This window comes from Montipora foliosa, chromosome 9, assembly GCF_036669935.1.
Source record: "Montipora foliosa isolate CH-2021 chromosome 9, ASM3666993v2, whole genome shotgun sequence".
Lineage (NCBI taxonomy): Eukaryota > Metazoa > Cnidaria > Anthozoa > Scleractinia > Acroporidae > Montipora > Montipora foliosa.
In genome coordinates this window covers 13512378-13534315 of record NC_090877.1, presented here as the reverse complement: position 1 = coordinate 13534315, position 21938 = coordinate 13512378, and the positions used below count along the sequence as shown (strand labels likewise).

General features: G+C 42.1%; 2 protein-coding genes across 3 annotated transcripts in view; both read left to right on the top strand.

Moving 5' to 3' along the window:
* LOC137969879 (3'-5' exoribonuclease HELZ2-like) overlaps positions 1-21938 on the top strand; it is a 66774-nt gene that overhangs the window by 41593 nt on the left and 3243 nt on the right. The window contains exons 27-33 of one of the 2 annotated variants that reach the window (XM_068816275.1): positions 65-4385; positions 4583-4692; positions 5122-5265; positions 6032-6202; positions 8573-8847; positions 19131-19532; positions 20671-20925. In XM_068816275.1, coding sequence (XP_068672376.1) covers positions 65-4385; positions 4583-4692; positions 5122-5265; positions 6032-6202; positions 8573-8847; positions 19131-19532; positions 20671-20925 — 5678 coding nt within the window. Of the gene's footprint in view, positions 1-64; positions 4386-4582; positions 4693-5121; positions 5266-6031; positions 6203-8572; positions 8848-19130; positions 19533-20670; positions 20926-21938 lie in introns of those variants that run through there. The other variant, XM_068816276.1, reaches the window with a different exon arrangement.
* On the top strand, positions 14164-15483 carry LOC137970336 (uncharacterized). The gene has a single exon (XM_068816860.1). It carries the CDS (start codon positions 14164-14166, stop codon positions 15481-15483), a length of 1320 nt encoding a protein of 439 aa, XP_068672961.1.

Genomic DNA, 21938 nt, shown 5'->3' with positions numbered 1-21938 from the left:
CTTACTATGTCTTAGGCCAGGCGGTTAAATTGCGTCAAGTCAATTTGTGTTATCTCTTCACTAGGGAAGCAGTTCAGAGCCCTCTTCGTCAGCACGGTTCGCTCGTACCACACGTGCAAGGCGTTTCAAGAGTCAGCAGCTTGCGACACCGACAGCCCTTACCTTTATTTCTTGTCCGATCCCAAGCTGCTCAACACAGCTCTGACAAGGGCACAATCACTCGTCGCTGTTGTTGGAGATCCGTTTTCTCTGAGGACTATAGGCGATTGCCAAGGACTGTGGGAAGAGTTTATCAAAAGGTGTACTGAGTTAGGAACGCTGTTTGGAATCGAACATTCCGAGCTGGAAGCATGTATTTTCCCAAGTGGGCTCAATGTCAATGCTGCCGAGTTTATACCTGTTTTAACCGAAGGCAACAGCCAACCACCCGCATCGGCTAACAATTCATTCTGCTCCAGTTTAACGTCGGCTCCACAGGCAGATGACAAATCTAACGAGGAAATCTTGAGCTCTTCTTCTTTTGTAGAAACAAATAATTCAAACGAAAATGATCTCGAAGAATCTAATGATGCATATGATTCCGGCGATGCAGGCGACGAAATGTCCGAGAGTGACGAGGTGGGTAATGCAGACGATTTTGCAGAATATGGCATAGTGGATGAAACAGTTCCTCCAAAACACTGGGATTCTATCGTGGAGGCGTTAAGAGAAAAATGCGAGGAGAAAAAATCGAAAAAGAAGCTAATGAATGAAAAAAAGTCTCAAGAAAATGCAATGGAAGGAGGACATTACTTAAAACAAGAACCCGATGAAGTATGGGCAGGTGTCACACCTCTCAAACAGAATGGGAACACCCAAAGCTTGGACAAAAGCGATACAAGAAGCAAAATAGTCCACGGAGACATCAAAATGAAGATCGAGAAAGGAAAAACTCGACTTTACCTGGACTGGACGTATAAACGTAGTGAACGTGCAGAGCGCCTCACTCGTCCTACGAAGGTAAAAGATCAAGAATGCCTTAATTCCGAGTATCTGCTACGTTTGTTAAAAGATGAACCTGAACTCTATCGCAAATGTACTTTGAGAGTTGCGTCTGATCGAGCACAAACCTTGTATGGAGAGTTACCAGATGCTGAGAGTGAAGATCTTCTAATAGAAGGAAGTGCAAAGCAGACCTTTGACCGTGACGAGGTTGTCGTTAGACTATCGAAGGAGCCTACAAATAATTGTTCTGACGATGGAGGTTCACCGGAGCGCCCGAGAGGAAAGATTCAAGGTATTCTTCGTCATCGGACTCATCTCCGTGAGCGACAGTTCGTGTGTAAGGTATCCAGGGATGACCCGCGAGTTTTGTATCCAGTGGACAAGTCAATGAGACCGATAGCTAACCTGACTGATGAAAGCTGTGATGGAGTTCCAATTTACAAAAAAATTCAAGAAGGATCTGATGATAAAGCGGTGCGTGTGAGAACCCTCTCTCTGAAAGAAGCTCTTAGTGGCAAATACTTATTTGTCGTTCAATATCTTCAATGGAGACGTGAATTTCCTCGTCCCCTTGGCATTGTGACTAAGGCTATCCGAAAAAGTGACGATCTTGCTTCAGACGCATACGAAGTTCTTCATGTGGAATATAACCTAAGGAAGAAATTTCCAGAGGAGGTTATCAGAGAGGTAGACCGACATGTTCAATCACGGGAAAGGATTCCTGACATTGAAAGAGAAAGTCGCCGTTGGGTAGAAAACGCATTCACCATCGATCCTCCCTGGAGTAGAGCCTTAGATGACGCCTTGACAATCGAAGAATTAGAAAACGGTTGTTTTAAAGTCGGAGTTCACATTTCTGACGTGTCCTTCTACGTCAGAGAGGGTAGTAAAATCGACGATGAAGCCCGTAACAGGGGTGCTTCATATTATGGAGGTAGTCCCCATGGTGACCGTGAGGCCATGCTCATGCTTCCATCCGCTCTTAGCCATGACATTTGCAGTCTGTTGCCGAATAAAGAGAGATGCGCCGTGTCAGTGTATCTGAAACTAGATAAACATGGTTGTATTCAAGATGAGGAACTTGCTTTCTGTCGATCTATTGTGAAGTCACGGTGCCGTTTGACTTACGAGCAAGCGCAGATGGTGATACTTGGAAGGGCTGTTTGTTGCAGTCCAGAAGATGGGGAGCTGACACCGATAGTCGAAGAAAGCATCCGAAATCTTAATTTGGTTGCCCAGGCAAGGAGGAAATTTCGTCTTTCCGACGCTTCGTACTTTCACTTCGATCACACAGACCGAAAGAAAGACATTGAGGCGCATGAACTGGTCGAAGAAATGATGATCCTGACCAATACTGCCGTTGGAAAGTACCTCGTGGAGAAAGTTCCTAACCTCTTACCATTACGAATCCAACGCCCTCCGAAGACGCAAAAGCTGAATGAATGGCGAAATGAATTTCAAAAAAGTGCAAACCTATCTCTTTCACTTCGGAAGCATTTGACGAGTGAGGATGGCGAAATTGAGGAACAACTCGCTGTGCCGTTCTCCACATGGCGTCAACTTGATAAAGCATGGCGTAATCAGGATCAAAGAGAGCTTAAACGTCTGATCTGCAATGATAAACTGTATCCCCAACTGGCCGTTGCCCATTCTTCTCTACATTCTCGGCAAAGTAGAGCAGAAGATGTTATCGCTGCAGACGTGTCGTGGGATGAAAGAGTACACTGGTCTTTGAAAGTTAGAGAGTACACTCGCTTCACCTCTCCAATTCGTCGGTACTTTGATATTGTCGTTCACCGATTATTGCTCGAGATGGATGGGCGAGAAAGGGTCCCTGATGATATCGATCTTGCTGATGTTTATCGACAGTGTTCATTTCTTTCCGAACAGTCTAACAAGTATGAAAACGATTGCGCCCGAGTTGAAGTTGCGGGAAAACTCATCAAAGGAAGTTGTGAGTTAACTGCCGTCGTGGAAGTGATTGGAGAAGATCATGATTTCATTCGGTTACAACTTCTTTCTGATACAAATCAGTTTCTCTCTGAGAAACAAAGGATAATTAGGATCAGCCATTTGGGTCCAATTGACCAGCCGACGCTAAATGAAACATCTGGATGCCTGGAGCTGAGGTGGAAGTTAAGAATTTATGATGCTTCCACAGAAAATCTCAAACTAGCAAAGCGAAGCAGAGACCTCGAGAGACATCTCTTTGAAGACAGAAATAGAATGCAGGCTGTCCTATCTGAAAATGCAAAAGACTTCAGAACTGGGTATTTCCTTCAAAGCGCGCAATGGCTGGCCGTTCTAGATGCGGTTAAAAAAAGCGATGATAGAAAGCTGAAAAATTCCTTACAGATCGTCAACAAAGCAATAGTGAGACAAAAGGAAACAATAGCAAGGTTGAGACGAGAGAGAGAAGAAAAGTTAAATGAACCTTTGTATCAAGAAAGACGAAGCAAGTTCAAAGCTCTCCTCGAGCAAGACGGAGCTGTTAGCAATGGTGAAGATAGTGATGATGGCTTTAAAGGTGACGATTGCAGTGATGTCTCCTTCGATGAGAATGATTTTCAGGAAAGGCGGAAATACCGGCAACAGGAAGAAAAAAGCCAAGAAAGGGGTCAGTGGGACGCAGATCAGGAAGATGATACAAAGGCACACTTTGTTGAGACATCCATTGGCTTGAAAGTTGCTGACACTGTCACTGTACACCTTTCCGCAAATAATTCTTCAGGACTTGTGTCACCTGAAATCCAGCTCTTTAACCTTGCACCCGGAATTGAAATATGTGTTGAGCATAGAAAAAGGCCTGATACATGCTTTGCAATGACAGCAACTGAAAAGGCGACCCAAAGGACCTATATATCTATCGCTCGCTATGTGGACCTTTGGTTGCCGGTGCTTCACATGGAAGCTGCAACCGATGGGGTAAGGAACGACGATACCATTATTTTAAAAAACCTTGAAATTAAATGGAAAAAGGATGAAGCTCTTGGTGGGTCGTTCAAGTTATTGGGAGCCTTTTTTCTGAACGAGAACTTTGGCAAAACCAGACAGATCGAGATCTCTCGAGGGGATTACGCTTGTGTAAAAGCTCACTGTCCAATGCCTTCCTCAAGTAGAAAATGTATCAAGACCGAAACCGGAGAGGAAGCCGGGGCCAGACATCGATGGGAAACATCTTTTGGGCGCAAAGAGGGAGGAAGCGACGAGGAAGACGATGTACAAAGCATGGGAATGCATAGCTACTGGGTTGGCCACTGTATCCTCACCGAGGCTGCTCAGCGAAAGTGCACGTTAAAGGTTTTTCAGAGCTCGATGGAAGTTCCAAAGGAATTTGATGACGGTGACAGCAAGACATGCACTTCTACAGTGGAGATAATAAAGCAGACCATTTCTTCCAGGTAATGAGGTTGAAAACATGTTATGAAGAAACATGAATTTATGGTTAAATATAATTCGATTTGCTAGGGTCACGTGAAGTACACTTAGAAAAAAAAGAGCACTAATGCGTATTGAATTCTAAATAACCACTTCTTTGTTCAAAAAAAGGTTATACTAAAGTGAAAACCATAATTCTCTACTTTATCTTTTCCGACAGACGAATGATTTCAACTTTGAAGAAACTGTCTTTTAAGAAACAAGGACGAGAGGAACAGCACGAGTCTCTCGCGCATTTGATCTGTTTGGGACGGACATCACGTCTTCCTGGTGAGAAGTGGATGATTAAAAGCCACGTGCATGCTGTGGTTGCCATGTAGGGTTGTAAAGTTTCACTAAGAGAAATTCACGGTTGACAACCATTCTTATCTCAATGTTATTCATTTTATTTTTACACTCAATTTTTTGTTAATCTTGATTATTCACAATTATTTAAGGTGTTGATTTAAAGCAGTGTTCACTGTCTTAGTCTTATATAATCGAGCTCAAGGGCCCTTCTGATTGTTTTTTTTTTTAATGAGAGAGGACAAAGGGGGAACCCGGATAAAAACATCTCATGGCAGAGTATAGATCCAATGTTAACTGATCTCCTATATGATGCCTAGTCTAGGAATCGAGTTAACCTGAGACACATTAGTGGAAGGCGAGTGCTCCAAAGGTACTTCATTAAAAAGTCACAAGCTGATTTGAATCCCCTAGATCGACAAATTGCTTTACCCAGTGAACATCTCTCGATTGCTGATCACGAAGAAAGATGTGGCCTCAATGCACTGAACGATTATCAAGTGACGGCTGTGAGAGCATCTTTACGGCGAAAATTTACCCTTATTCAGGGACCACCAGGTAAGGAAGAATTAATTCTTGATGAGTATGAATTAACCACTCATATCATGCAACCCACTAAACAGATACCTATCATACAATTTTAGATGGCTTAGCTCCCACGAGTGGTACAGCATCCGGACTAATCGGAAGGTCATTGAATGTCACGAGCAATTTTTACGACTATGCCAGAATTACAATCTCCCTTCTCTGAGAAAATGCCATGGGTTTTTCAACTGGACTGCTTTGTTCTGACCTAAATGAAAACATATCATCTTGAAACAAATTGAAGCTATTTTTATTTCATTTAGTTTGTTCTTTCTCTTTTAAGAGAATAACCAACGTTTTAGCGGTTTTGAGTAGTACTGCGGTAGCCCGGTAATCACCTCCTTATACTGGATTCTATCCTCTGGATTCTGTATTCCAAGTCTTGTATTACGGAGATTCCCGCAGTGGATTCTCGATTTCTAATGTTGGCGAGATTCCGAAATAGGGCCGCGGAAATCGAATTCCAAAAGCTAGAATTTCACAGCCCTCAAACAAACGTTCCCTGAATAATAACCATGACAATCATAACATGAGACTAAATCTTAAAGATATTGACTAGTTAATCATTCGGATTTTAACTCAGCCCTTCGTGCGTCTATATCTGCTGGTCATTTAAAATTTTCTGTACTTTCATTTTTAATTTCTGTTTGTTGATTGATACTTATTAGAAGACACTTTACCAATTCACCACCGCGTGAGTTCCTTTAGAAACTATCCCTTTCGTTCATTTCCATTTAAGGGACCGGAAAGACTATAACAGGAGTTCACATCGCCTACTGGTTTGCCCGAATAAATCAAAGAGAATTCCTCAAGAACATACTAGACACTCCGGGACAAGTAACTCCAGACAAGGCTCCTCCGCAAGTCATCTATTGCGGTCCATCAAACAAGTCTGTGGATGTTGTTGCAGGTGTGAAATTCTAAGAGCGGATTTTTGGGTGAACGTTTATTCCCAGCGTTCTAAAATAACAAAAGCTAAGAAGAGCAAGGATAAGGATTAATCCTTATCGTTAGGGCTGTATCAAATCACACGCCATATCACTATTCAAATTGTAACGTCGTTGTTAATCGTAGTCATTGCTTGTAAAACCCTGATGAAGAAAGGCAGTTCCTTTCGAAATATTGGCTTTTTTTCAATATATTCCATCACCGTTATATCAGCCTTGCAGCTTGCTCTTTTTAGCTTTTTATAATATTTAAATCACTGATAAGGTCCTTACGTTGTTACGCTGGTCCTTGCTTAAAAAGTTGTAAAATGAGAAAGAATTAACAATTATTCTTTTCAATGTCGGTGAATAGTGGCCGAATATTTACCGAGCTGCCAAGTGGCTCGGTAAATCTTCGGCCACTATTCACCGACATTGAAGAGAATAATTGTCTTAGTATATATACAGGAAGTGATCTCAACAACATTTGCAGAAGAAAGCCATTCAAAGTCGATTAATGACATCTCAAACATGCAAGCGGTACAAAGCATGCGCGAAAGTGTTTCCAAATCCTCGTTACAAACTAGCAAAATGGTCATTTAAGGGGGATGGCCCTTAACTACTAAACTGTTGCTAGGGACTCCTTCAAATAACCATTTCTCAAGTCCCTTTAACTCTAGAGTTACCATTTTTTGCAAGGTGTGTTCTATTTAACATTTGTTTGTCTGGTTCGACTCACAACCATATTTGGTAAATCACGTGACCAAAACAGAGAATGCCTTAAAAATCAGCGAGTTAACTATATTTTTCACACATTTTTAGCGCAGCAGTACGAGAACACTCTAACAGAAAATCTGTAGCATTGATTTTTTAAAAAAGTTATTTATTAAAAAAATTATGACGTCATGAGGCCCTCCTTTGATACACTTTTGAAAGTATCGGGTCCATTTTTTTTCCATGCTTATGTTACAGTTTACGAAAAATGATGAGACGGTTCCTATCCGGTGAAAAAAAATGCTTCTTCCTTTCGTTCCCTGAGAGTGTTACACGTTTTTTTTCACTAAAACGCACGGCAGCGGACTGGGAATAGTTGCGAATGCGCATTCTGATTGAAGTGGTGTCAGATAGATTTCCATTGAAAAAGTTACTTCTCATAGAACCATCCAGGCAGCCTTTCTGTAGGGCTCTTTGACTAAAAAGTTTCCTTAGCAACCATTGTCTTTCTGTAGTTAAGTGCCACCCCCTTTAAAATTGTTCAAATCAGAAATCTAAATAAAAAGTATGCTTCACTGTCACTGGTGGCTGTAATTGAGGCGAGGGTTACTTTGTTGCAATTTCTTTGAACCATGTAGGTCATGTGGAGCTTTCTTACACATTTTTTTAAAAATGCGTCTTTTCCCATTTCTTTGATTTCAGTAACAAATTCGTTTAGTTGGGCACACCAGTCTACAAAGTAGAATTGCTCCGAGTGAAGCAAATGTTTGGCGTGAGGATTGTTTAATTTTTAGCACTAATTATCTGGAAAAATCTAATCTCATGGCAACAGCCAGAACAACAACAACAACAACAACAATCAATCAATCAATTTCGATTCAGAAACGCTGGCGAAACGCGAGTTTACGCCGGCCATTTTGTTTTGTTTGGATCAAGCATTATTGACTCCTTAGGGAGTGAATAATGCTCAATTACTCCGAGATAGCAAAGCAATCAGATTGCTTCAAACACCAAGATCACTGAGTAAGCATATTGTAATGCCCCCTCTGACATGTTATTTAAAGGAATTATACATTAATTATCCATTTGGTTCGATCACTAGAAAACTGATACATCATCGACTCAATGGTTTTGATTTATTTAGCACGCACTTTCCCAAAAAACCTGCGTAACGAATTTACCAAATAACCTTTTAGTCAAACGGCTGTTGGTACCGGAGGTTCAAAGGCAATAATTTAATACGTATATTCTTTGCTCTCATTGTTTGCTCAATTTTTGTTAATGGACTAGTATATCATGATCCATTTAAATTAGTTATACATAAATTATACGTCAAGTCAACTTTCTCATAGACCACCTAAAATGTCTTAAGCGACTTCGACATTTTCAGGCGAAGAAATTGACATATTTTATTTTCTGTTTTCGATGAGCTGGCATCCAACATGGTCTCGTATAGCACAGAGTTAGAAAATCATTACTCAGGATCAGTTTTTAGCTTCACTGAGCCAGACTCTTGAAAGATAACAAAAGGTTTCATATAATGAAGATAGCTATGCATTTGTAGCGATATACACTGGGGAAAAACGCGGGCCCTAACTTATAGTATGGGTTAGTGAGGGTTACTTGATTTTTGTCTGTAGAATATCTAATGAAGATACCCAGCTTAAAGATCCTTCGAATATATGGAAACGTTATTGAGCAGGAAGAATTCCCGATCCCAAATCAGGTGAAACAAACTCGAAAGACCTCACCTTATCGCATCCGTGAAAACTTGAAGAAGGTTGCCTTGCATCACGTGATTAGAGATAAAACGTCAATTTATGCCGACGAATTGAAGAAATTCGAGAACAAGTTTGCAAAATTGAAGAAAAAAAAGAAGAAAATAGAAGACGAAGACGTAGACAAGTATGTAAAGGTTTGTACAGTTTCTTTTTTATTTGCGATATGCTCTCAGGATAGCAAACTGAACAAAGATAAAGATACTTAATACCTAAAGTCGGTATGATTAAAAAACAGCGCGGTTTTGCGAGATCGAGAGGGAAGAGCCTGTAAGGCGCGGTCCCTTGCTTAATGAAATATATAAAATATGTGTACTCAAGAGTTCATGACCCAAGAGTAAGATTTTCCCAAATTGGCCTTGTTCCATCAGCGTCAGAGAAGTTTCTATTCTTAAACCACGTTTTGGCAAAATAAGCAAGAGCACGATATCGTTTATTTATTACCGTAATAGCGGCCTCGCGATGAAGCTGCACATACCACAGGCGGCCCAGACGTTGTTTGTGATTTACATACGTGACAGTATTGCGTTACGTTTTGAGCCATTTAAGAGAATGTATGAAACGGTTCGAAAATCGCTCTAATAAAAGAAACTTACTTTAGTCTGCTCTTGTGTTATTTTGAAGTCTTTGTGGCAGCTGAGGTGTTCTAAAGTCGTTCTAAAGCCATTTTGACGATTTAAACTTTCCAGGTTTGCTTTCCATTAAAGTGAAACGAAAGGCTGGCGACCTGGTCGGCCGACAGTTCGAACTCGAAGCTCCATAAATTCCACTAAAATGCTCGGAGCTCGCCAAAATTCCCTCACGGCAGCCATCGATAATTCTTCTTTCTAGTTGCTTCGCCTCGGATCCCAAGGTGTATCTTATCCGCCCGAAAAACGCTCCTTTTCGAACGCTGGCTGCCCATTTCTGCTTCATTTTGATCCGTTACGAGTGATCTTGACCACGGATTCCAAAATCGTTGGCTTAGCGACCACCTCCAACACGACAAAGTCGCTCTCAACCGTAGGGAGGCACAGGTCAATTTGCTCTATGCAAATTGGACCGTATCAGGGTCCCTGGGGAAATTACACCGGAAACGGCGGGAAGCTCGCCGCTTGCAGACCACCGACTCATTGTATACAACTGATCGAGCGCTTGTAGCGAAATAATAACAATTTTTAGACATACTCTTCGTTTCACGTTAACGATTCGCTAATTCAGTTTTCGGTTAAAAAATATGCTGGGAATTTACCATATTTTCCACTCTGATGAATCATCTTGTGTTTTCCTTTTTTTCTTTGGAGGTATATCATCTTCCTCGCGTCTTGCCACTTTAGACAACATCGCAAAACCGGCTCCACCAATTAAAGACAAAGCTGGCTGCACGACCAGAACTACGTTACGTGACTTTAGCGCTTAAAAGCTGTGTTTTATTGAACAATTTTAGAGCTCAGAGGAACTGTTATATTGAGCAATTTAAGCGCTAAAGAAAAGCACTGTTTCTGAGCGATTTTAGCTCTTAAAAGCACTGTTTTACTGAGACCTACTGAGCGATTTTAAAGCTGAAAAGCACTGTTTTACCCCGAGTGTTTTACTGAGCGATTTTAGCAGTGATTTTAGCGCTTAAAAGAACTGTTTTACTGAGACCTACTGAGCGATTTTAGCGCTGAAAAGCACTGTTTTGCTGAGCGATTTTAGCGCTGAAAAGCACTGTTTTGGTGTTCAGAAATGGGAATGCCAAAAGGTCTAAAAATTAATGCCACTAGATAGTGCTCTCAAGTAGAACTGACCAACGAACAACAACGACGTGCAACTGTCTTGTTAGCATGGTAATATTTGAGTCATTTTACTTCTCTGCAAGCGGCGAGTTTCCCGCCGTTTCCGGTGTAATTTCCCCAGGGACCCTGATACGGTCCAATTTACATAGAGCAAATTGACCTGTGCTTCCCTACGGTTGAGAACGACTTTGTCGTGTTGGAGGTGGTCACTAAGGCAACAATTTTGAAATCCGTGGCTAAGATCACTCGTAATGGATCAAAATGAAGCAGAAATGGGCAGCCAGCGTTCGAAAAGGAGCGTTTTTCGGGCGGATAAGATACACCTTGGGATCCGAGGCGAAGCAACTAGAAAGAAGAATTATCGGTGGCTGCCGTGAGGGAATTTTGGCGAGCTCCGAGCATTTTAGTGGAATTTATGGAGCTTCGAGTTCGAACCGTCGGCCGACCAGGTCGCCAGCCTTCGTTTCACTTTAATGGAAAGCAAACCTGGAAAAGTTTAAGGTGGCTCAAAACAGTTTCCAACACATTCCAAGACTTAGATTTTGATGTGTCATTATAGCCACTCTTCGTCAGTTGATGCTACAATCATGGTATCAAAAAACTGCCCAATCACTGGTGAACACGTTGGTATTATTTTTGTGACACAATAGGTTACCATAGCAATACTATGACCTGCTAAAAACACCCTTAATTTCAGCTTTAAGCGCTTATATTTCAAAAACGGCAGGGTGAAATTTTTTCTTATAACAGAATTCTTGATTAGCAGGATAAGATGTAACTTTTGGCAAAGTTTAAAAAAATTCTGTACATGGGGTTCAGAGCCACCTAAACTTTTCGAAAAAAAGAACGACGGCTTTAGAACGACTTTAGAACGCCTCAGCTGCCACAAAGACTTCACAATAACACAAGAGCAGACTAAAGTAACTTTCTTTTATTTAAATCCTTTACTACGAGTTGAATTTAGAGCGATTTTCGAACCGTTTCATACATTCTCTGAAATGGCTCAAAACGTAACGCAATACTGTCACGTCTGTAAATCACAAACAACGTCTGGGCCGCCTGTGCACATACTACTTTTCCCAGTAGACCGCGACACCCATGATTTTTTTTGGCTCCTTCAGAGTAACGTTTTTGATACCGCGAGTTTGTGTCAAACCAACCACGTGGTACATTGAAATGCACCACGTGTTGAACTTTTTCGCATCGTCATCGCAATTTTACAGTCCTGTGTGCGGCGTGTTTTGTAGAAAGAAGGGATGAATTATTGTGTCAAAAAAAGGAAGGACCGATTTTCGACGATTGGTGATTGACCACATGATATCAATTGTACTCAAAGATAAATAAACTAAGAACTTCTGAAATTTCCTTTGTTAAAAAAAAAATATGTTTACGAGCAGTCGCATGTGAAATAAAAATAGCACTCAATATAGCGTGTGTATTTTGTTCAAACAACCAACCTTTAGTGAAGTTCAATCTGTTTTAAAATCCCCTTTAGAAAACATAATTTGAAGACGTTTCAGTGTTCTGCAACACTGGGCACAAATCACGCTGTATTTCTGTGAAAAATCTGGAACCACTTTTAAGAATGTTATGCAGTGTTTTGGCGATAAACCATTCAACTACAAGGCAGAAAAAAAGAGTAAGTATACCTAGTAGATTTACTCTTTTTCAAGCAACCAACCTTTAAGGGGACTGCAGTTTAGTTCAATCTGATTCAAGAACACGGTGTGAAGGAGTGTTACTAGTTTTTCTTGAGAAGAACAGAACACAAATTAGGCTGTTGTCAGTGCAAACTCCACTATAATTTGGGAGAGCTGCGGTGACGGTTTGGCGATAAACCATTAAACTACAAAGGAATGTAGGAAAGTGTATAAATAGCTCGTTCAGTAGAAAGAGAAATACTTTTGGCATCGAGTAATAATACAAATTCAATATTTCGTGAATGAGAGAATTAGGGATATGACGAGGCAAGATTCAACAATCATTTTTTTTTCTAACACAAGTTTAAGCTTAATATAATTTTTTCTAACAACAAATTTACCTTTTTCAACGGGGACTCCGTATCTAAACATTTCTTGCACCAAATTCTCGTCAGAAAGATCGACAACGGTCTTCTCATCGTCGAGGTATCTTATTCTTAAGTCTTGGTCATCCGTGTTATTAAAACTGCTTGTTACTTTGCGAATATTTTCAATTAACCTGTGCCTCGCGCTTACTGAACTTTCATTTCCGGTCGCGTTGCTATGATACCAAAGACGTCAGCCCGTTGCTAGGGACCTCGTCTGCACGTGTAAAAGAGATGAGTTGAACTTTTGTAAAAATGTGCGTGAGAAAGCGATGTTGTTGAACGTTCTGAATGTAAAATCGGAGAATAAAGTTGTACACAACGAACCAGCAGAGTTTTATCGTCGCCCAGCAGCGACATTTGGTCCACCGAGCCGGAGATTGTGAAATCAAGGGGAAAATCGCTGAGTCAAGCTGTAAGGCAGCCGTGAAACTACGTGTAACTGTGTGTAAAATTTATCATCGAACCGCCTGGTTCAATATTGTGGAAGAGTCATTCAAGTCGTGCCAAGATGAGTGCCTCAAACAGAGAAGAAGGCGAAACACCTCAACTGTTCACGCCAAGTGAGTCTACTACTTCAAGTAAACGTTCCGTTTTGAGAAAGAAATTGCGAGCTGAGAAGTTAGCACTGGAACTAAAAATAGCCGAGCAAACGTTTGCAAATGAGATCGAGTGTCTGCGAGCCGAACAACAGAAGCGTGCAAAGCTCTTGGAACTTCAAAAGAAAGCTGAAGAATCAAGATTGGAAGGTGAGTTCGAAGATGCCATCGCCCAGGAAGAAGGTATGTCAAATAAAGGTGACATTGATGAAGAGTTTAATGAATTACCTTCAGAGAATGTGAACGATCGGGTCTCGCGCTTAGACCTGGAAATTAGTAAAAACAATGTTGTTGAAAAATATCACATGGAGGAAGTTAAATCCACCAAACCAGAGGCCGTAACAGAGGTTTCTAGTGAGCCCCGTATAAAAGAGACATGTGAATCTTTTATTGCTTAAGGTGAAGCTGTGTTGAAAACCTCTGGCACAGGAGTCCCTAGTGTGCAAACGTCAAAGATAGATCAGTTGTTTGAGAAAATGCTGCCAGCCTTTGTGAAAATCGTTAAACCAAACGTGCAGAAGTTCAATGGAAATCCACTAGAGTACTCAAAATTCAAAGCAGCATTTAATGTTGAAGTGGATAAAAAGGGAGTTTATGATACAACAGAGAAGCTTAAATTTCTGTTAGATTCTGTGGATGGAAGTGCAAAATCATGTCTAGCGAAATTCATGCCAGGTTCAGATAAATACGAGGAGGCATGGACTGCGCTCCAGGAGCGTTTTGGTAGTGTAGACACAGTGGCATCAGCTGCGAAGAAACGTATAGATCAGTTTCCGACCATATTGAAAGAAAATAGTGTGCAGATCCGGTAGTATCAAGAAATAGTTCTGAATTGATAGGCATTTTCAAAGAGCATAACTTCCTTCACGAGCTTAGCTCGCAAGTCCCTGAAGCAACTGTTCTAAACTTCCTACACGCCTTTGCGGCAGATGGGCCGAGTTTGTTGAAGGAAAACCGAAATTGTCAACCTGGGATTCATTCGCAAATTGGCTAGAGAAAGAAGCAAAAATTAGTGAGTCCAAGCAGCGGTGGATGCCAGAGAAGAGAGAGTCGAAGCGTTCAGATACATCTAAAGTTGATAGGCGTAAGCCAGCTGACAAATCCCAACCTGGGCTGTTTGCAGGAGCCACGGGAGAATCTTTACGCGCCAACTGTGGAACAAAGTGCCCAATTCACCAGTCCACTAATCACACTTTGCAAGAGTGCAAACGTTTTCAGGGAATGTTGACTAGCGAAAAGGAGAAAGTTGTCGAGGAACACAAACTATGCTTCTGTTGTCTATTACCCGGTCATCGTCTGCGTAAATGTCGTAGTAAGAATAGAAGCAAAGTTGAAAACTGTGACATGCGTCATCATGCACTTGTACTTGAAGTCGACTTGAGATTTATTGAACGGGCAAAAGCGAAACGCGAATCAGAACAAGTGCCAGAAGTTGAGAGAAACCCAGCTCCTGTCTCCCTGGAAGGTAAAGACTCATCACGTCAGGCTGTGGAGCCTCTTGAGGAGTATCAACAATCAGCGTACACAAGTTGTGAGACTGGTGGTCGTGCTTTGCTTGAAGTACTTCCCATAGTTGTCTTTGGAGAAACAGGAAAACAGCAGGTGATGGCATTGCGTGACTCAGGCTTTAACACAATGCTTATAGATGAAAGCTTAGCGCTCTCACTTGGGCTTCAAGGCAAAGAGGTAGATCTCGAAATTCAAGGAGTAAATGCGCAGAAGGTGTTTGCTTCCCAGCACATCAAGAAATGCCATGTCGCACGAGTCGGAAAAGAGGAAGTCAAGTGCTCCTTGCGAGATGTGAAGACAATTCCTAGCCTGAATGGTCCGGGCCAGAAGTTGAAGTGGTCAACAATCAATCGGGAGTATCAACATCTGAAGAACTTGGACTTGCGTGACACTGACACGGGTCCAGTGCAACTCATAATTGGAACTAACAACTCTGACTTGATTCTACCAAAACAAATTCTGAAACCCTCAGGTCAACCGGAACTTGACAGGGTACCTTATGCTGTTGAGACCCCACTTGGATGGGCGGTGACTAATTGGTTACCTGGTGAGCGAAGAGTAGCATTTCCATACAACGGGTTGAAAGTGTATGAAAGAAGTTCAGTTGAAAATGAGGAGCTGAAGCAGCTGGTCATGGCTCAGTCAGAGATAGAAACCTTTGGCGTGGTCAAGCTAGCTGATCCAACCCGTTTGATTGAGGACAAGCGAGCATTGTCACTGATGGAAAAGACAACCTTTAAGAGTGTGAATGAAGATGCCTATGTGTCAGGTCTACTGTGGAGAAATGAGGAAGGTAAAGTGACTGGGTGTGAAAGCCGTCTACCAGCACTTTTACATGGATGATGGTCTACCGTCAACAGATTCTTGCGAGGAAGCTATTGAAATGAGGAAGCAGATGACAGAGTTGCTGCGTCGTGGAGGTTTCCGCCTACACAAGTAGCTGACAAATGACCCAGACGTCTTGGCAACCGTCCCGGAGCAGGATAGATCTCCACAATTCCTCGAACTGAGTGAAGATAAGTTACCAACAGACAGAACTTTGGTCGTTATTTGGGATGCCCAAGAAGATATGCTCCAGTTTACCGGACTGAAGGATGATCCAGGTACGACGAAGAGGAAGATCTTATTCAAGCATTCTCTGTCTGGGATCCGCGAGGACTTCTCCTCCCATTCTCAATCAGAAGTAAAATCATCCTGCAGAATCTAAATCGTATGAAGTACGGATGGGATGACGAGTTGAAAGAAGCTGATATTCGAGAGTGGCGTGAATGGCGCACGGAAGAAGAAAAGCTTGATGAAGTGAGAATTCCGAGAGCTCTTATCCAAGAACAGAAACCTTTACGAGAGACTGCACTTCATGTGCTTTGCGAGGCTAGCCAGAATGCTTATGGCGCGTGTGCATACCTAAGACGAGCGTTTATAGATGACACAGTAGAGTGTAGTCTTATAGCGAGAAAAGGCCGTGTTGCTCCATTAAAGTCATAGTCTATCTGCCGATTGGAGCTTATGGGAGCTTTAGTTGCTATGCGGTTAACTCAAACACTGTTAGAAGAAATGGTTACAAAGATAGAGACGATAACTTTCTGGAGTGACTCTACCACAGTCCTACATTGGATCCGCCAGACGAGCTCCACTTACAAAGCATTCGTCGGTAACCGGGTGTCTGAGATTCACACAATCATGAGCAGTCTGGAGGCCACACTAGGGGCGGGCGCTGTGAGTTGGAGATATGCGCCGACAGAGGCTAACCCTGCAGATGACTTAACCCGGGGACTAAGTCCTACGGAACTGGCGCGGGCTTTCGCTATATTAGTGGACCCAAGTTCCTGTATGGATCAGCAGAGCTCTGGCCAGAAAATAAAGTCAAAGCGCCCTGCGAGAATGATGACATCAAAGAAAAGAAGAGGGAAAGATGGGCTGGAGCATCTCAGGAAAACAAGCCCCTGTTAGGGTGGAAGAAGTATTCGTCACTGACCAAACTAAGAAGAGTGACAGCTTATGTGATGCGATTTGCAAACAATGTAAGAGCTAAGAAGGAAGTACGCCTACTGGGAGCACTTAGTTCGAACGAATTGAGAGGTGCTCAGAATCATCTTGTGAAGAGGGCGCAAGTTGAATCATTCGGCGAGGAGATACAGTGTCTGAAGATAGGTGAGGAGATCCACAAGAAGAGTAGAATTAAATCTCTTGACCCAAGGCTGGAAGATGGGTTCTTGGTTGTCGGTGGAAGGCTGCAGAGGGCACAATGCCTACCTTACAGAACACGGCATCCCAAAATAATTGACTCGCGCCATGAACTTGCACAGCTGATCGTCGAAGAAATGCATCGTATCTACTGCCACCCGCCAACTGAGCACTTGCATAATCAAATTCGGCAGGAGTATTGGATCATCCATGGTCGCCAGGTAGTGCGAAGCGCGAAATTCAAGTGCAACTACTGTTATCGCCAGACAGTAAAGCCTCAAGAGCAGCAAATGGGTAGTCTACCAGAGTGCCGACTTGAGCCAGGAATGGTGTTCAGGAACACTGGAGTTGACTTTCTTGGACCTATGTTAGTTAAGGACAGACGCAGTGAAGTTAAAGTATACGGGTGCTTGTTCACTTGCATGAGTACTAGAGCGTCCACCTTGAACTTGTGGATGATCTTTCAACAGATCATTTCATCATGGCATTGAAATGGTTCATTGCGCGACGTGGACGACCGCAGAGCATCCACAGCGATAATGGAAGGAACTTTGTTGGTGCAAATAATGAGTTGCGGAAATGCATCAAACAATTGGATGAAGAGAGGATACAAAACTTCTGTGCGCCAAAGGAAATCGAGTGGAAATTTCAGCCGCCAAGTGCCCCGCACTGAGGTGCATGGGAGAGACTAGTACAGTGCACCAAGAAGACGATGAAGGCAATTCTGGCGAACAAGGCTGTTTCCAAAGAAGTGCTGAGAACCGCACTAGTCGAAGCAGAAGGAATACTAAACAGTCGACCGATTACTCATGTGTCCAATGATGCAGGGGACATTGAAGCGTTAACCCCAAACCATTTCTTGCTGTTGCGGGCAAATCCGAGTTATGAAGATGCTGAAGTTAGTGACAGAGAGATTAATTCGACAAAGATGTGGCGACAGTCCCAAGCGCTAGCTAGTTTCTTCTGGAGACGTTTTACCAAAGAGTACCTTTCTAGCCTGACCGAAAGGAAGAAGTGGAAAGAGAAGAAACAGAACCTCAAAGAAGGAGATGTTGTCCTAGTTACTGAGCCAAATCAGCCGCAAGGTGTATGGCCGTTGGGCAGAATCGTGTCCACTCATCCTGGGCAGGATGGGTTAGTTCGAGCTGTTACAGTACGAACTCAGTTAGGAGAGTATAAAAGGCCAATCACAAAACTTTGCTTAGTACAGGAGGCGGAAGAGTAGAACTTAAAATCGTCTCGACAAACATAAATTGTGTCTCGACTAGGGGCGGGGATGTGCCTCCTGCTTCCTGAACTTTCATTTCCGGTCGCGTTGCTATGATACCAATGACGTCAGCCCGTTGCTAGGGACCTCGTCCGCACGTGTAATAGAGGAATTGAGTTTTTGTAGAAATGTGCGTGAGAAAGCGATGTTGTTGAACGTTCTGAATGTAAAAAGTTGTACACAACGAACCAGCAGAGTTTTATCGTCGCCCAGCAGCGACATAACCTTTGTCGTGAAACATTTATCGTGTGGAATGCGTCTAAAAAAACCGCCCCGAATTTGTCCTGATCATATTTGATCTTCAGCTGGTAAACAGCCGCCATGCTGACGGTTCTATGGCAGACAAAAAACGCCTCTTGGAGATAAACACGTTGTGAATGAGCATCACGTGATACGAAAAAGTCATGACGCCACACAGAAAAAAATGGCCTCACGTGGTGCACTTCAATGTACCACGTGAGTGGTTTGAAACAAATTCGCGGCATCAAAGACGTTACTCCGAAGGCGGCCAAAAAATTCGTGGGTGTCGCGGTCTACTGGGAAGAGTAGTAATCTAGTTTACCAACAGTATAATTTTTATGGCACTGATTTCTTTTATTTTTCTATTCTTTCCTTCTATCTTTCGTTTATAAGATTTATTTTGGACTTGCGTTGAAGCTGTACATAGCAGTATCGGTACTTTTCCAACAATATAATTTCTTCTAAAAAAGTTGTGTAAATGCTCTTTATGACAGTACTTTTTAAAAGCTTAAGAACGGGAGCTGTGAAATCAAAGTATGGGTGGCCTTTCTGTTGAATTGGGATAGTTAAATTTAACCAACATATGTAGACGCAGTAGCGTTTTGATCTCTGGTACTTTTCGTTAGAACAAAAGACACCAATGAACAACAGCTTTTAAAATGCGTCTATGAATGTTGGTTATGATTATGCTTGCGTCGCACGTGTAAACCAGGCTCAAGTCTCATTCTCAGGAGGAAATGGTCTGGGAGTATTTAAAATGAGATAAATGATTAAAAGCTATGGTGTATTCGTATCCCAGGTGATCTATGAGGCTGAAAGGTGGGTTATTAGAAGCGTTCGAAAGGGGCAATACTACCAAGTAATTCTATGCACCTGCTCTGCTGCTGGAAGTCATAGAGTCCTGGCTGAAGTTGAACGAGTCAACAGAGAATCTGCACGAGTCACAACCGGAAACGAAATAGTCGAAGGAGCATGCAACAATACGATTCAGTGCATTGTGGACGAGGCTGGCATGTGCCTGGAACCGGAAACGCTGATCCCTATAGCCCGGTCCAAAGCCAAACAAGTAGTTCTTATTGGAGATCACAAGCAGCTGCAACCCATTGTGACAAACAAAGCTGCCATGTCGTTAGGATTGCAAATTTCCTTGTTTGAGCGATACTCACACATGGCCATGATGCTTGAGGAACAGTACAGAATGGTAATGTATATCTCTTGTAAACTGAAGAAAGGCACCTGGGCTTAAAAACTTTTCTTTAATAAAAATAAGTTCATTTCTTCTGATTTTCAAAACGACGTCAATTGAATGCCGGATGCCCCGAGCGTGTTATTTCTTACACAGTAAGCAGATTACGGAAAGTTTCGACTGAGGAGCGAAAGACGACTTTCATAGATTCACTCTCGCATAGCAAACCTACCATTTCCAAGTTCAAGTGAACGACTTCACGTGTTTCAAATCCATTTTCCTGTTGCACTTTGGCAGAGTAGAAAATCGAAAGCCTTGTCAACTATGAGACAAAAATGTTATAGATCACAACGTGGTCCATAAGGGATATTTTTCTTGCGGTGTCAGTTACCGGAATTGGTGACACCGTGAATCAATGATGACCGCGAATTGATGAGCACTCAGCTAATGTAGTAACTCCTAGTTTGTCCCGTTATCCAATTACAGTGCTTATCAGGCACACGTGTCCCTCAGCGAAATGTTTTCATATTTCGAAAGCAAAATTTAGGTGGACGTCAATCAAATATTTCCATAACGAATTCAACTGACATCAAGAGAACAGGACTATTGTCATGGAAACATTTGATTGACGTCCACCTAAATTTTACTTTCGAAATATGAAAAAGTGGTGTTGAAGGGCGCGTGTGACTGATAACCGCCGGAAGGATCCTTCGCATTCCATTATTTAAGCAGACGCATTACACTCTACATGGCTCGGTCCTTTCACAAGCGAAGAATCAGTGAAGGGCTATTGATTGAACAATGGAACCCTGTTTGGAGGAAACAAATTCTTTCCCATAAATATAGCAAAACTGTTACCAATGTTACTTTCTTGTTTTTTTAACGTCTTCTATTCCTCGTGTTCAAAAGTAAAGTCAACTTTGTGCCGCAGAGAGCAGTATATACCATGAAAGGACACCATTTCACCTGACTGAACGCACGTGCTACACGCTTAATCCGGCGGTTCTGGTACCTGTACCACACTGACGTCGTCTCTAAATTAAGACTCAATGTTTCGGCTATTATTTCCAAAGGTGGTTTTGAAATTCAAGAATGGACTTCTCCAAACATAGTGGCAGTAAAATTCTCGCCTTTTTCATTTCACTTCTTTTAGCACGAGGACATTTGTGAATTTCCCTCGCATCAGTTTTATGAAAGCAGATTGAGAACAGCAGCGTCTGTCAGAGCCCGTGAAATGAACAGACAAGACGTCAGCAAAAAGGTCATTAATTTTTGGCCAAATCACACTGCAAAACAGTACGTGCCCATTGCGTTTTGTAATGTTGTTGGCGAAGAGAAAGAGCTGGTTGTAACGACAGACGAAGGCAATGAGCGCTCGAAGAGCAACAAAAAAGAGAAGGAGAAAGTGGTATGTCAACGAGAAGACCATGTGGTCATAAATATGCAATTCCACTCCAGTTTAGAGGCCTTTACGAGGACAAGGGAGCAAATCAAAGCTCGTTCATCAGAGCTCGTGCTTAAGAGCGAGCTACTGGTACTCCCACCTTTAATGATATTTTGCTCAGACCCGGGGCCTGTTTCTGGAATTCCCGAAAAGCCATTTGTAAAAGTGTGATCCGCTCGTTTAAAAGGCCTATTTCCACTGTTAATTGCAACGCGATCGTTTGTTATTGTTTTCAAAATGGCACTTTTGTTGAATGGAATATTCCGATTGGCTGTAAACTACTTTCGTCATGCCAATTTCTGTAATTTCGTGATACACGAAATTCATACAGGATGTACTATGCATTCAGGGTTGAAATGAGCCTTCAAAAAGCTGGTCTTTCAACATGTTCGCAAGCAATCAAAAGGAAATGTTAAAAGCTCTTTGTTTTTGAGAGAGAGAGAGAGAGAGAGAGAGAGAGAGAGAGAGAGAGAGAGAGAGAGAGAGAGAGAGAGAGAGAGAGAGAGAGAGAGAGAGAGAGGAATCCGAAACGTTTCACGACTTCTGAGAAACGGGTGGCTGGTTCTTTTAGATTCATGTCCACATTGCGGATTTAACGGCTCTTTCATTTTTTGCGTGTGTGACCTCAACGGAGACATCGTGCGTTTATTTGTCAACAGGTACAATTTTCACATATGCACATGTAACTTCAAAGGTGATATTGTGTGTTGATTACTTAAAAGGCACAATACTTGCCGAGAGGGTTTCTTAAATAGGGTCAAATAGAGACGGTCTGGGAATTGTTCAAAATGATAGTTCCAAAGTCGAGAGAGAGATGGGAGGGAGCTCTTCCTAAAGACGGTTGCATGTCTATTCTAACACACTGTTCTCCAAAAGAGAAAAAAAAAATAAATAAAAGTTAAATCACAAAGTGTTTTCTGATAACATTTCGATTTACAATGTAAATTGATATTGCAGCAATATATATATATATTATA